The sequence below is a fragment of the Chroicocephalus ridibundus genome, chromosome 4, assembly GCF_963924245.1.
Source record: "Chroicocephalus ridibundus chromosome 4, bChrRid1.1, whole genome shotgun sequence".
Taxonomy (NCBI): domain Eukaryota; kingdom Metazoa; phylum Chordata; class Aves; order Charadriiformes; family Laridae; genus Chroicocephalus; species Chroicocephalus ridibundus.
In genome coordinates this window covers 73,554,024-73,568,034 of record NC_086287.1, presented here as the reverse complement: position 1 = coordinate 73,568,034, position 14,011 = coordinate 73,554,024, and the positions used below count along the sequence as shown (strand labels likewise).

Genomic DNA, 14,011 nt, shown 5'->3' with positions numbered 1-14,011 from the left:
CAGCCCTCCCAGCATCTCCGGGGCCTCCTCTGGCCCCGCTCCAACAGCTCCGTGTCCTTCTGCTGTTGGTGCCCCAGCGCTGGAGGCAGCATTGCAGGGGGGTCTCACAGAGTGGAGCAGAGGGGCAGAATCCCCCCCTCGCCCTGCTGCCCACGCTGCTGGGGATGCAGCCCAGGCTGCGGGGGGTTTCCCAGCTGCTAGTGCACATTGTGTTAATGTTGAGCTTCTCATTCACCAACATCCCCAAGTCCTTCTCCCAAGGGCTGCTTTCCAGCCATTCTCCACCCAGCCTGGATTTGGGCTAGGGATTGCCCCGACCCCCTGCAGGACCCTGCACTTGGTCTTGCTGAACTTCATGAGGTTGGCACAGACTCACCTCTCCAGCCTGTCCAGGTCCCTCTGGAGGGCATCCCTCCCCTCCAGCAAGTCGATCCCACCACACAGCTTGGTGTTGGTGGCAAACGTGCTGAGGGTGCCCTCCATCCCGCTGTGTGCTGTATGTGAACATTTGAAGGGTGTAAGAACCCTGTGCAAACCCACACTTGGGGTGCCCAGTTTGGCTGGCACACCTGAAGGGCAGAAACAAATATTTACCCTTGCAATTCTCTGCTTTGCATCCCAACCTCTCCCCTCGGTGGGTGCCGGCCAGCTGCCGATTTTTGTGACGCAGCACAGCCATCCCTGCCAGCCCGGGGATGTCCCCCTCCTCCAGCACGGTGCCGGTGGTGGGCACACAAGGAGGTCTTTATGAGCTGCCTGCGGTCCGCACACAGCGGCTGCTTTGTGCGAGGGGCACTGGCACTGACACTCACCTAAAAAGGCTCCTGTGTGCAGAGGGAAGGGTGTCCCGGGGCAGCGTGTCCTTCACTCGCTGACCCCAAAGGCCCTCATCACCTTTTCAACTCTCTCTGTGCAGGGGACTGGCCATGCTGGTGGTGGCAGAGGATGTCCAGGGTGGGGGGCAGCACCTCTTTTGTCCTTGTTGCCCACCCTCCTTGAGTCAGGAGCAGGGGAATAGCTTGAGTGCTGCAGGTTTGTCCATCTCCTGCCAGGGCCATGGCAGGAGGGAAGGCTGGATGTAAAGTACGGCCCCCCGTCGCCATCCCCTGCTCTCCTGGTGCCAGGGAGCCCCGCTGCGCTTTTCTGGCACCTGCCAAAGGGTCTGGGGACAAGCCTTGAACGTGCAGGGCAGTGTGTTCAGCCCATCTCCCAGTCCTGCATGGCGGGGATGTTCATCGTGGCCCCTGGGATTAGTGGTGCTGGGAGGGACGTGGACACCGTGTGGTGCTGGGTGGGCTTGACAGCTCTACTGTTACGCTGAGCTCTGCAGGGGGACCCTGCCGTGACCACAGCCCCCTGCTGCCCCCAGGAGCCTTGCCCCAGGAGCAGGCTCCCAACGCAGCAGGCACAGAACAAGGAGAACACCCTTCCTGCAGCCACTTTTCCTTTATTAGGGGTTACAAGATACAAGGAGCCAGACCTGCACACCGCGTGCCATGGGCTCGCTCTGCCATGCCCCTGTGGGCAGAGAGGAGGGGGCTGGCAGAGGCAGGCACCCCCGGGCTGGTCCCCCTGCCTGCAGAGCAATGCAAGGCACGGCCCCTTGGGTTTTCCTTGCAGCCTTTGCAGGAGGTACCCTTTCTGCTGGGGTGGCTTCACCCTACCAGCCATGAGCAAGCATCGCGGGAGAGGGATGTCTCCCACGGGACAAGAACTGGGGCCACTGAGCTGCACCTGCTCCATCGCTCCCCAGGAGAGACCCACACCCGCCTCCAAAGGGGATCAAAACTCATACGGGGACACGAAGGCTGTGACCTTGAAGATGTGCTTGCCCAGGAGGACCTTGCGGGAGAACTCGCTCATCTCCAGCTCCACCTCCAGTGTGGCCGGCCCCACCACGGGGCTGGTGAGCACCAGCTCTCCCGTCTGCCGGTCGGAGCGCCGCACGGTGAAGACCCCCTGGCCCCGGCCGCCCGTGATGGCAAAGCGCAGGCTGTCGCCCACAAAGCGGGTGGTGGACATCTTGAAGAGGACGTGGGGCACAGTGCGGTTGGCCTGGAGCGGCAGGTAGTGGAAGGAGATGGAGGTGGCGGCCAGGCGGCAGGCTTGGCTCTCCATGGGGCAGGGGTTCCTCTCGCATTGGCTGCCAGGAGAGAAGGAGTGCCACCGCTCAGCGCCGTGGTTTGGCTCTCAGGGAGCTGCCCGCATCCTTGCAAACAAGCCTGGCCCATGCTGCAGGCAGCATCTCCAGCCCCTCTGCTGGTCCTGCGTCAGAGCAACCCAAGGCAGCCACATCTGAGCCTGCCCGGCCTCGGATCCCTGTCCCATCCCTGTCTCTGCCAGGCAAACGCCATGCCATGCAGGGACACAGCTCTGGGTCACACTCTGAAGCTGGGACCAGGTGTACCACAGTGCTGGCTGGAGGCCAGGGATGGAGCCAGGCTCAGATGTGCCTCCCACAGGGGAACATCCCTTGGCCAGAGCAGGGGCTCTCCTCCTCATGAATCATAAAATCATAGAATTATTTAGGTTGGAAGAGACCTTTAAGATTCAACCGTTAACCTAGCACTGCCAAGTTACCACTAAACCATGTCCCTCAGCACTACGTCTACACGTCTTTTAAATACCTCCAGGGATGGTGACCCAACCACTTCCCTGGGTAGCCTGTTCCAGTGCTTGACAACCCTTTTGGTGATGACATTTTTCCCTATATCTTTATCTCTTGGGTCACTCGTGCTTGGCCACAAAGCGACTCAGTCTCATGGGCAGGACAAGGGGTTTTTGCCTGGAAGATGGCACCCGACAGCACCACGTGGATGTGCAGCAGAGGGAAAATGGTGTCATTCCCCCCAGGCGGGGGGCCTGGGGGCCTGGGGGCCTGGGGGACTGGAGTCCTGGATAAAGCCACCATGTATTGGGATGCCACCAGCATCCCGAGACCTTTGGCATGGGGCATCAGGGAGTGTGCCAAGCACGCCCCATGTGGCAATATGGCTGGCGCTTTCCCTGCTGACACGATACGGTCCCTGGGGCACATGTAGGACCCGTGGCCTGGGGGAGAGGACACCAGGCAGCCCGAGCCACGCGCGGTACTCACAAGGCGGAGGTCTTGACGTAGCTGGTGTTGTGGCGCGGCGGGGGGCACTTGGGGCGCACGCAGCGGTGGCCCCCGAAGGTGTTGATGCAGAGGTCGCCCTGGCTGCAGTTGTGCTGCTTCCCGGCGCACTCATTCACGTCTGCGGCGGGGACACGGGGTGAGCGGGGCCGTCCCCCGCTGCTCCCCACCGCGCCCCTGCGTCCTGCGGGATGCTCCCTGCCCTGCTCCCACCGCTCTTACCCTCACAGGTGTTGCTGTCGGCGTGCAGCAGGTAGCCGGGGGGGCAGAGGCAGCGGTAGGATCCGGGGAGGTTGAGGCAGTCGTGGAGGCAGAGCCGGGTTTGGGGGTTGGACTGGAAGAGCTGGCACTCATCCACATCTTGGGGGAGACAGAGCAGGGCATGGCCCGGGCTTCCGTTGATGCCCAGCCTCAGTTTCCCCTCCCCCTTCCCCTGCCTCCACCATCCTCACCCTCCTTTTACCGTGGCACACGCCGCCGGCCCGCATCTGGAAGCCGGCATCGCAGCTGCAGCGCCGGGCGCCCGGGCGGCTCTCGGCACAGCGGGGCTGGCGGCTGAAGGAGGTGTTGCTTAGCGTCACCCAGTCTGCGGGGAGGAGCGGCCGTCACTGCCGGGTAGGGGGGCACCAGGAGGTGGCTGGGGACTGAGGTTCCCGGGGAGCACGGGGAGGTGGGCGCAGCGTGGCCAGGTGATGTCCCTGTGAACATCCCCGTCCTCCGCAGCCCAAACCCAGGCACCTACAGGCATAGATGGGGCTCTTGCAGCTGGGGCCTGACCAGCCCCGGTGGCAGAGGCACGTGTAGCTCTGGTTGCCATCCACACAGGTCCCACCGTTGGCACATGGGTTGCTGGAGCAGTCATCGATACCTGGGGAGAAGGAGCCGATGAACACGGGCTGGAGAAGCCCACCCTCGCACCATCCTGCTGCCCAGCCTCTGTGCCCATTGCTGCAGCCTCAGGGCTGCTCTCCCAGCAGCCGGGGGAGCAGAGCGATGGGACCCGGCAGCTCGGGGTGACAGAGGAGCCCCTGGCACCCCGACCCCGCTCCACTTCACTTCTGCAGAAGGGCTGGGTGCCGCTCCACGTGCGGTCCTGCCGACAGGTGCGCGTCTCCGAGCCCACCAGCCTAAAGCCGACGTCGCAGACAAAGTGAACGTCGTGGCCCACCCGCACGCTCCGGCCCAGCATCCGTCCGTTCAGGGGCACCGCTGGCTGCGGACAGGTCTCTGTGGACAGGTGGACACGGGTAAGGATGGACGTCGCCAGGCTGGAGCCTACGCCAGCCCCTGGCGAGGAGCTGGGGGTCCCTTGCCCAGGCTGCTCGCCAGCTGGCCCCGTGGGCATGTCACCCCCGCGGCGGTGACCCGGCCGGGGTTACCGTTGCCTTTGGTGGCCTGTCTCTGGAGGCGGCTCTGGAGGAGGGAGAGCTGCTGCCGGAGCCCACGCGTGCCCCGCAGCTGGGCAGCCTCCTGCGCTGCCAGCAGCTTCTGCATCTGCCGCACCGCCCCAAGCGCCTGCTGCGGGCTCAGGCACTCCTGGGGGGGGGAGGGGGGACACAAGGACACCTCTGTCACCCACCAGGCTCCCCCGCCACCCTGCTGGAGCCCCGGGGGGACCCTCCCAAGCAGGCAGCGTATTTGGGCTTGGTTTGGATGCCCTGCCCTCACAGAGCCCCTTCCCCCCCATCCCATGCGGGGTCTGCCCCTGCCTCCGGATCTGCTCCAGCCTCAGCCCCTCTGCCCGGTCCTGCCCTGGCACTTGGGCACCCCGGGGGGGTTTAGCATCATCTCGCTGCGGCAGGGGAAAAGCACCCCCCACCTCCCCGGCTCTGGGTAGCCCCGTGGCCATGCTGTAACCCCCACCCCGGGGGCAGTGACAGGGCGCTGGGGCGTGCGAGGGGGGTGCTGAGGGGTGCTGGAGGCGGGAGATGCAAGGGTCCTTACCTGGGCGCTGCCGAGGGGCAGCTGCAGGATGCCCAGGGCCAGCCAGGCTGGCAGCGGGATGAGGAGCATGGCGCCGGGACTGGCTCCGGCCGCGCAGGCTGCAGGGACGAGACTCCGGCGCTACGGTTCTGCCCGGCTCCCTCGCAGCCGCTCTCCTGCGCTCGCCGGGATTTATCCACGGTGCATGCCCGTGTGTTTGTTGGTTTTTCCCCTGGCTGAGGCCGAGGCGTAGGAAAGTTTCCCCTTGGCACTGGCGCCAGCCTCTCCCTTCCCTTCCCTCTCCGCACATCAGAAGCTTTGGGGCCTTTCATGTCACAGGGCCAGCAGATGCCGGGGCCAGGCGGTGGCTGTCACAGTACCCACTGCGGTACCGGCGGTGCCGGGCTCCCCTCACGGCCAGCCACGGCTCCGGGGCTCCCCGGCACGCGGGGGTGCAGGATGAGGCTAATCCCGTGTGTTTGCTAAGCGTGGGAAAGTCTCCCGGGAGAAAGGACGGATTTGGAGTCGGCGCCGGGGTCCGGCTCTCCGGTGGGGCTGGGGCTGTCAAGGAGGGCAGCCTGGCAGTGCCGCGGACCCACCGGCCTCGGCATGGCTTTGCTGGGGTGAGCTCAGGCATGGCTGAAGCTTAGAGGGGGACCCCAGGGCTCCGCAGCAGCTTAGAGTTGGGGTGCAGGATGGCAGGAGGGTCGGCATTAACATTAGGGGCAGGGCTAATGTTAGGGTCAGCATCAGGGTTGGGGTTGGGGATGGGATTGGGGTTGGGATTGGGGTTAGGGTTGGGGTTAGTGTTGTGGTTGGGGTTTGGGTTGGGATTGGGGTGAGGACTGGGGTTGGGGCTTGGGTTTGGGGTTGGGGTTTGGGTTGTGGCTGGGGTTTGGGTAGGGTCTGGGGTTGGGGTTGGGGTTTGGCTTGGGATGGGGGTTAGGGTTGGGGTTTGGGTCGGGGTTGGGACTGGGCTTTGGGTTGGGGCTGGGGTTGGGTTTAGGATTGGAGTTGAGTTTGGGGTTGGGGTTGGGTTTTGGTTTGGGGTTGGGGTTGAAGTTGGGATTGGGGTTGTGATTGTGGTTAGGTTTGGGTTAGGGTTGGGATGGGGGTTTGGGTTGGGGCTGGGGTTGGGTTTAGGATTGGAGTTGAGTTTGGGGTTGGGGTTGGGTTTTGGTTTGGGGTTGGGGTTGAAGTTGGGATTGGGGTTGTGATTGTGGTTAGGGTTGGGGTTGGGGTTAGGGTTAGGCTCACGGTCAGCACTACAATCAGGTTTCGCGTTGGGGTCAGGGTTAAGGTTAGGGTCAGTTCAGTGCCAAGGTCCGTATGAACAGGAGGGTCTGGATGAGGGTTGGGGTTGGCATTTGCACGGGGGCCGGGGTTCAGGCCAGGGTTAGGGTTAGGCTGAGGGTGAGGGAGCTGACGGCATTCGGAGCTGGATTTCTGGTGACAACCAGCTCAGCCCCGATAGCTGGGGTGGGCGAGATGCTCCTGGTCACTCCTGCCCGTGACAGCCCAGAGGAAGGGGCATTGCAGCATGTGCCTGTCCCCAGCCTGTGCCAGGGGAGCACCTCAGCCCCCCGGAATGGGTACTGGAAGCCCTGTGCTGGAGTAGAGCCATGGGGGTGCTACTGACCCCCCCAAGGAGTGCAGGCTCCGGGACCCCTACCCAACCCTGACTGCCTGCCGGGACGTGTCCCCCCCAGCCCAGCATCTCTCCCGCCGCCGGCCCCCCTGTCCCTCGCATCCTCCCACCCTGTAACCACGCTGCCCAGCTCGCTGGAGCGGGTATTTGGCTTCATGCCCGCGGCGGTGTGTGTTACCTCCCCCGCATGTTTAATTCATGGGGCAGGAGGAAAGCTGGCAGCGGGGGCCCCCGTTAGCCCCCAGTCCCCTTGGTATCCAATCTCCTGGCACCCCAAAGGTGGGGATCCCCGCTCCTGCCTGCCTTCCCATCCCCGACCCCGGCTTGGCAGCGGGGCTGGGGCAGAGCCCAAGGGGCCGACCCCGCTGCGGGGCATCCCGGGAGTTGTCTACCCCGAGTTCTCGCCGGCGAGCAACTGTTTTGACAGAGCTATTGCTCACCCGTCAAGCTTTTGTTCGAGCTGACCAGCGGTGCCTGTCTGGAGTCCTGAATAGGATCAAATCCTGCAACCAGACACACACACACAAGCACGCACCGAGCGTGCAGGAGTGCGCAGCCGAGCTCACCCCAACGCCAGGGCTGCTGCAGGGTGGCTCGTTTTTCCCGCAAATCCTCCTTCCGGAACCGTGGGGGTCTGGTTCCCCCCCTGCCCAACCCCAGCCACCTGCATGAAGCCCTTGGTGCTGCTGGTTTGCAATCTCCTGGCGTGGAGGGTGGGCGAGACGGGGTCGGATGCTCCGGAGAAGTTGTCCACGTTGGTGCCGGGAGGTAACCGGGAGAAGGGCTGCGGGGGGGTGTCTGCTGCCGGACACAGGGCTGGGGGGGCAGCTGGTTTGGGTGAGTGCACCCTGAGCACCATCCCCTAGGGCAAGGCCAGGCCCGCAGGGGGCTGGGGGGAGGGGTGATGGGCACTCAGGGATGGCAATGGGGGTCTTGGGTGATGGGGGTTGGTGATGGGATGAAGCTGGGGGGCTGAGGCTGGAGATGGGATGGGGCTGGGGGGGATCTGGGGCTGGTGGTGGGATGGGGCTGGTGATGGGAGAGGTCTGTGGGGGGTGTGGGGGGGGCTGGTGATGGGATAGGGAGGGGGGGTCTCTGAAGCTGGTGATGGGATGGGGTTGGGGGGCTGGGGCAGGTGATGGGATTGGCTTTGGGGGGGCTGGGGCTGGTGGTGGGCTGGAGCTGGTGATGGGATGGGGTTGGGGGGAGCTGGGGGGGTGATGGGATGGGGCTGGGGGGGCTCTGGAGCTGGTCATGGGATGGAGCTGGTGATGGGCTGGGGTTGGGGGGCCTGGGGGGAGTGATGGGATGGGGCTGGGGGGAGCTGGGGGGGGTGATGGGATGGATTTTGGGGGAGCTGGGGCTGGTGGTGGGCTGGAGCTGGTGATGGAATGGGGCTGGGGCGGGGGGGGTGTCCTAGGGGCTGGTGATGGGGGCTAGTGATGGGTCCAGCCCGGTGGGGTCTGGGTGCTGGCAGGAGAGAGGTGGTGGGGGGTGGTGTGTGGGGGGGGGTACATTCCTGACGGTCTCAGCCCACCCGTGCGAGACGGGGGCTCAGCGGGCTGAACCCCGCCCCCCTCCGCCCCCGGCCCCTTTTGTGCTCCCAGCCCAAAAGCGCTTTCTTCTCTCCCCTCGAGTCTCCATGGAGACCCGGGTGCCTTCCCCCGTATCCCCGGCTGCGGCCGGACCCTTCGGGGGGCCGTGAGGCCCCCCGAAGGGTCCGGCCGCAGCCGGGGATACGGGGGAAGGCACTTGCACCCCGCAGCTCCCTTGGCCCCATCCCCTGGTGTCCCCCCCCCAGCTCTCAGCATGAAGGAGACCTTCCTGGTGCTCTCGCTGCACAACAAGCTGAGGAGCAAAGTGCAGCCCCCCGCCGCCAACATGCAGAAGCTGGTGAGCTCCCCCGGGTCCATGTCCCGCATCCGCCCCCAGCCCTTGGATGTCCCATCCACCTCCCACCCCATGCCTATGGAGAGGGGCAGCCCATGGGTGCTGTGGAGTAGTTCGTTAACAAGTTAACGAAGCAGAAGAGTTGGCTGGTGTGGGGCCCCTGGGGAAGGAGGTGCCACCATCAGTGCCAGACCCAGCGTACACCAAAAGCAGGGCTGGTCCGTTGGGGTCCCTTGTGGGGTCCCCCATACCCTTCTGATGTCCCCTGATCATCCCATACCTGCACACACCAAGGGCAGGGCTAGTCCCTTAGGGACAGACCTCTGTGGGGACCCCCATGTCCCGTGATGGCCCTCAATGTCCCTCAGTTGCCCCACACCTGCATAGACCAAGGGCAGGGCTGGTCCCTTGGGGTCCTCTGTGGGGGTCTCCCATCCTGTGATGGCCCCAACCGCTCCGCATCTGCACACCCCAAGGGCAGACCTGGTTCCTTGGGGTCTCCCGCATCCCATGATGTCCCTCTGATGTCCCTCAGTCACCCCACACCTGCATAAACCAAGAGCAAGGCTGGTTCCTTAGGGTCTCCCACGTCCCATGATGTCCTTCTGCTGTCCCTCAACCACCCCACACCTGCACACCCCAAGGGCAGGGCTGGTCCCCTGGGGTCCCTTGCAGCATCCCCCATGTCAATCCTCTGATGTCCCCCAATCATATCCTGGGCTGACCCCCTCGGTGGTCCCCAAACACTCCCTGGGCGGTTACCTGCTCTCCCTCAGCATCCCCGCGTCGGGGCTGTCCCCAGGGACCCTCGGTGGCTCACGTCACCCCCGCAGGAGTGGAGCGAGGAGCTGGGTCGGCTGGCGGGGGCACGGGCAGCCAGCTGCCTGGAGGGCCCCGCTCCCCTGCCGTCCCCGCAGCTGAGCTGGAGCGAGTCCCTGCTGCCGGCGGGCACGGGGGGCTTCGCGGTCGTGCTGGAGCACTGGTTCGCCCAGGGCCGACGCTACGACTACAGGACGGGGCGCTGCGCCGGGAATGCTACCTGCCGCCATTACACCCAGGTGGGCAGGAGGGGTTCGGGGGGGGGAAGACACACGACAAAAGGGGGTGTGGTGGCCAGGGACAGGGGTGAGACGTGCTCTCTCACAGCTGGTGTGGGCCACGGCGGGGCGGCTGGGCTGCGGGCGGCACCTCTGCACCGGCAGCCATGGCCCCAGCGAGGCCTTCGCCTGCGCCTACTCCCCGGGGTAAGGGGCGGGGCCTCGCCGGGAGGCGGGGCCTGGCGCGGGGGCGCGGCCTGAGTGGGCAGGGGGTGTGAATGGGGACTGGGGTGGGCGGGGCCTCCGCAGGGGTGTGTCCGGGTGGCCTATGGGTATGCAGGGTGAAGGGGGGTGGGCGGGGCTTTGTGCTGGAGGTGGGCGGGGCCTGGCAACGTGGGCGGGGCTATACGCTGGGATAGTGCGGAGACCGTGTGGTGTGGGCGGGGTCTAACATTGGGGGGGTGGGTGGTTTTGTGTGGGCGTGGTCTAACCCCATATGGGGGCGTGGTTTGGGTTGTGGGCGTGGTCTTGTCCCAGAAGGGGCGTGGTTTGGGTTGGTGGGCGGGGCTGGGCGGGGCAGCCTCCTCCAGCTGCCTGCGGCCACAGGGGCAACTGGGAGGTGGCCGGGACCCCCGTCCTGCCCTACAAGCAGGGACCCTGGTGCTCCCTCTGCACCGCCGGCCTCTCCGGCTGCTTCAAGTCCTGGGACCACGGCGGCGGGCTCTGCGGTGAGTCCCCGCCATGCCCCCCCCCCGGCTCCCCCGCCGCCCCCCGGCCACGCCACGGCCCTTGACGCCGCCGCTCTGCTGTGCCCAGAGGTGCCCAGGAACCCCTGTCGCATGAGCTGCAGGAACGGCGGGCGCCTCGACATGAGCAGCTGCCAGTGCGCCTGTCCCCCCGGCTACACGGGCAGGTACTGCCAAGGTGAGAAGGGCACCCGCGCAGCCCGGCCTCCCTCGCCCCCAGGGATGCGTCTGCGTGGCCACTGCGGGGCGTGTGTGGAATGCATGCGTGTGCCTGGCCAGTGCAATGCATGCGTGTGCAGGGTGGGTGCAGTGCATGCGCGTGCATGGCCAGTGCAATGTATACGTGCACAGGGTGGGTGCCGTGCATGCGTGTGCGTAACCAGTGCAGTGCACGCACGTGCAGTGTCAGTGCAGTGCACGCGTGTGCATGGACAATGCAGTGCCTGCGTGTGCGTGGATGGTGCAGTGCACGCGTGTGCAGTGTTGGTGCAGCACACACATGGCAGGGTCAGTGCAGGGCATGCGTGGGCGTTGCTGATGTAGCGTTCATGGCCTGCTCGGTGCCCACCGTGCTGCAGCACCATGCCAGCCCCGTGCACGGTGTGGGCACCTCAGCGCAGCGCCCCGGTGCGCAGCACACGCTGGGCTGGGGTGGGCAGGGGCTGTCGACCGCCCCCCCCCTGCTCCCCACAGCTCAGGCAGCGCCTTGCCCCGCAGTGAGGTGCAGCGGGCAGTGCCTCCACGGAAAGTTCAGGAAGGAGGAATGCTCCTGCCTCTGCGACGTGGGCTACGGAGGCGCCGAGTGTGGCAGTGAGTCTGCGCCGGGGGCACGGCAGGGACCTGCAGGCAGGGACCCCCGCAGCGGGGCTAAGGGTGCTCCGGTGGGCCCGGCTCTGCCGGCACAGGGACCCACCTGCTCCTGCCTGTGCCCCCAGCGAAGATTCGGTTCCCTTTCCACGCCTGCGATGTGCAGATAGACGGTGACTGCTTCATGGTGTCCCCCGAGGCCGACACCTACTACGGGGCGAAAATCAAGTGCCAGGTGAGCCCTGGGATGCTCCTGGCATCTCTTTGCACCTGAAAAATGCCACTGGGGCTCGCAGCATTCCCTGGCTGCCTGCCGTGGGTCTGGGACACGTGTCTGGGGCTGACTCGCTCCTTTCCCCGTAGGAGAAGGGGGCGATGCTGGCCCAGATCGGGAACCAGAAGGTCCAGGACATCCTGGCTTTCTACCTCAGCCGCTTGGAGACCGGTAACAGGGTGACAGACACCGATTTCGAGACCGGAAACTTCTGGATTGGTGAGTGATGGCGGCAGGCAGGGTGCGGCGTGCCCGGGGTGTGTGTGGCCATGCCACCCTGCCTCCCGCTCCCCTAGGTCTCACCTACAAGACGTCCAAGGCTTCCTTCCGCTGGGATGTGGGCGAGCCGTCCTCCTTCACCAGCTTTGCTTTCGGGCAGCCGGACAACCAGGGGTAAGTGTCCGCTGGGTCCAGAGGACGCCTTTGCACGGTGTCACCTGCCATGCCACCGCGCTGGCCGGCCTCACCGCTTCCCGCTGGGGCACAGGTTTGGGAACTGCGTGGAGATGCAAGCGGCGGCTGCCTTCAACTGGAACGACCAGCGCTGCAAGACCCGAAACCGGTACATCTGCCAGTTCGGTGAGTGAGCGGCCGGGAGCCCTCCCGCACCTTCCCGGGGGTGCCGAGCCCTGGTGGTGCCAGCCACCGGCTCTGCCGGGTCTGTGCCCCGCTGCCAGCCCTGCACAGACCCCTGGGTCCTCCCTGGGGTGGGGGGCGCTGACTTTCCGCATCCCGTCGCAGCCCAGGAGCACATCTCCCTGTGGCAGCGGCAACCCTGAGCCCGCAGCCCCGGGCACCGGCCAGCGCTGGCTGCTGAGCCGAGCCCATGGCTCAGGAGGACCCCAGTGCTGTGCAAAGTCTGGACCATGGCTCAGGAGGACCCCATTGCCATGCCACGCCTGGACCACAGCTCAGGAGGTCCCCATTGCCATGCCAAGCCCAGACCATGGCTCAGGAGGTTCCCATTGCCATGCCATGCCTCGACCATGGCTCAGGAGGTCCCCATTGCCATGCCAAGCCTGGCCCATGGCTCAGGAGGATCCCCCACGGCTCCCCCACGAAGAGGACAGGGGGCTGAGGGGACCCATGGCATTGGGACCTGTCAAGAAGGGCGCACGCTCTACATCAGCATCCCCGAACCAGCATCCATCATCTACATCAGCATCCCCCTTCTGCCCCTTGCCTTCCTCTGTCACCATCACGCTGTGACAGCCCCCAGGGCAGGGAGATGTCCCAGCAACAGCCAGGTCCAAGAGCATCCTCCTCCTAAATTGGCAGCCGGGCTGTGTCTGGACTGTGGTCCCGATGTGACGAGGGGCCAAGGGGGGGCTTCTGTGGGGCGCAGACATCAGCACGGCTTGGGGTGAGGGCTCTGAGCCATCATCCCAACCTGAGTGGGAACCCCCAGCCTGGCATGGCAGGTTCCTCACCATCACATGGTCCTTCCTCATCACCTGGTTCCTCACCATCTGCTGGGTGGTTAATAAAGATCCTCTTTCCCTTGGGAAGAGCCGTTTATCTCCTTTTCCTCCCCCAGACCCACCAGACTGCCCCTCTGCCGAGGCCCACATCCTGCCCGTGCTGGGTGGTACCTCCAGCTCCATCCCTGGTGCTGGGGTCAGAGGAGCCGGGCGGGACCAGCCTAGCTCCTGGCTGAGCTCATGTCCCCAGCACCCTGGAGGTGTTCCGGAGGGGTGACATTAGCCAAGAGCTGCTGCTTCTGGCCCCAGGATGGCCCCAAATCATGGCACCCCATGGGCTGGCTGCGAGCCTGTGTCCTCAGCGCTGGTGGGTGCCTCTGGAGGGGACATGCCACTGCTGTCCCCATGCTGACACCCTGCAGACACCCTCCCGCCACAGAGCCAGGGAATCACCTCCTCCCTTCCGAATACTCCGTGCCAGCACAGGGCTGGGGTGGAGATTAAACCGTTTGTGACATGGCCCCGGCTCTGCGGAGGGAAGGCACGAGCTACATGGCCACTGGCAAGGCTGGGCTCACAGCTCTGGGGCGAGCTGGGCAAACCCGGGGGCAACCGAGCCAGCAGGGCAGGGTCCAACAGCTTGGAGAAGACTGTAGGGAGGAGATGGGAGAAGGAGCCCAGGGAGGAGGAAGACGGGGATGAGGATGGGGAAGGTGAAGAGGATGGAGATGAGGATGGAGGATGAAAATGGGGATGGAGAACGGGGACGGAGGATGGGGATGGGGGATGAAGATGGGGATGGAGATGGAGAAAGGGGATGGAGGATGGGGATGGAGAATGGAGGATGAGGATGGAGGACAAGGATGGGGATGGAGGATGGAGATGGGGATGGAGGATGGAGATGGGGATGGAGAGGGAGAATGGGGATGGAGGATGAGGACGAGGACGGAGGAAGAGGATGGAGGATGGGGATGGGGATGGAGGATGAGGATGGAGGATGAAGATGGGTATGGGGATGAAGATGGGCTGGAGGATGAAGATGGAGGATGGGGTGGAGGATGGGGATGGGGGATGAAGATGGGGATGGGGGATGAAGATGGGGTGGAGGATGAAGATGAGGATGGGGATGGAGGATGAAAATGGAGGATGG

At 65.2% G+C, this 14,011-nt stretch overlaps 2 protein-coding genes across 2 annotated transcripts; one reads left to right on the top strand and one right to left on the bottom strand.

The window, feature by feature from the left end:
• Positions 1–1,782: 1,782 nt before the first annotated feature.
• Positions 1,783–5,238, bottom strand: LOC134515291 (fibulin-7-like). Its single transcript, XM_063334102.1, has 8 exons — positions 5,060–5,238; positions 4,495–4,651; positions 4,172–4,342; positions 3,858–3,983; positions 3,579–3,701; positions 3,338–3,475; positions 3,098–3,236; positions 1,783–2,143 (listed from the first exon to the last, which is right to left on the bottom strand). The coding sequence occupies exons 1-8, from the start codon at positions 5,126–5,128 to the stop codon at positions 1,783–1,785; spliced, it is 1,284 nt and encodes a 427-aa protein (XP_063190172.1). The 5' UTR covers positions 5,129–5,238.
• Positions 5,239–7,026: 1,788 nt separating this feature from the next.
• Positions 7,027–12,913, top strand: LOC134514496 (C-type lectin domain family 18 member A-like). Its single transcript, XM_063332383.1, has 12 exons — positions 7,027–7,454; positions 8,488–8,579; positions 9,410–9,634; positions 9,723–9,820; positions 10,220–10,341; positions 10,430–10,537; positions 11,077–11,169; positions 11,295–11,401; positions 11,530–11,659; positions 11,737–11,833; positions 11,928–12,019; positions 12,182–12,913. Exons 1-12 carry the CDS (start codon positions 7,355–7,357, stop codon positions 12,217–12,219), a joined length of 1,302 nt encoding a protein of 433 aa, XP_063188453.1. The 5' UTR covers positions 7,027–7,354; the 3' UTR covers positions 12,220–12,913.
• The last annotated feature ends 1,098 nt before the right edge of the window (positions 12,914–14,011 follow it).

Bases quoted from the DNA above. Each gene is read 5' to 3' on its own strand.
- LOC134514496 (XM_063332383.1), top strand. From the start codon at position 7,355: ATGAAGCCCTTGGTGCTGCTGGTTTGCAATCTCCTGGCGTGGAGGGTG. The intron at 10,538-11,076 runs GTGAGAAGGGCA...CTTGCCCCGCAG, and splicing joins CACGGGCAGGTACTGCCAAG to TGAGGTGCAGCGGGCAGTGC. The intron at 12,020-12,181 runs GTGAGTGAGCGG...ATCCCGTCGCAG, and splicing joins CCGGTACATCTGCCAGTTCG to CCCAGGAGCACATCTCCCTG.
- LOC134515291 (XM_063334102.1), bottom strand. From the start codon at position 5,128: ATGCTCCTCATCCCGCTGCCAGCCTGGCTGGCCCTGGGCATCCTGCAG. The intron at 3,702-3,857 runs GTAGGTGCCTGG...TCCTCCCCGCAG, and splicing joins CAAGAGCCCCATCTATGCCT to ACTGGGTGACGCTAAGCAAC. The intron at 3,237-3,337 runs GTAAGAGCGGTG...TCCCCGCCGCAG, and splicing joins CGACAGCAACACCTGTGAGG to ACGTGAATGAGTGCGCCGGG.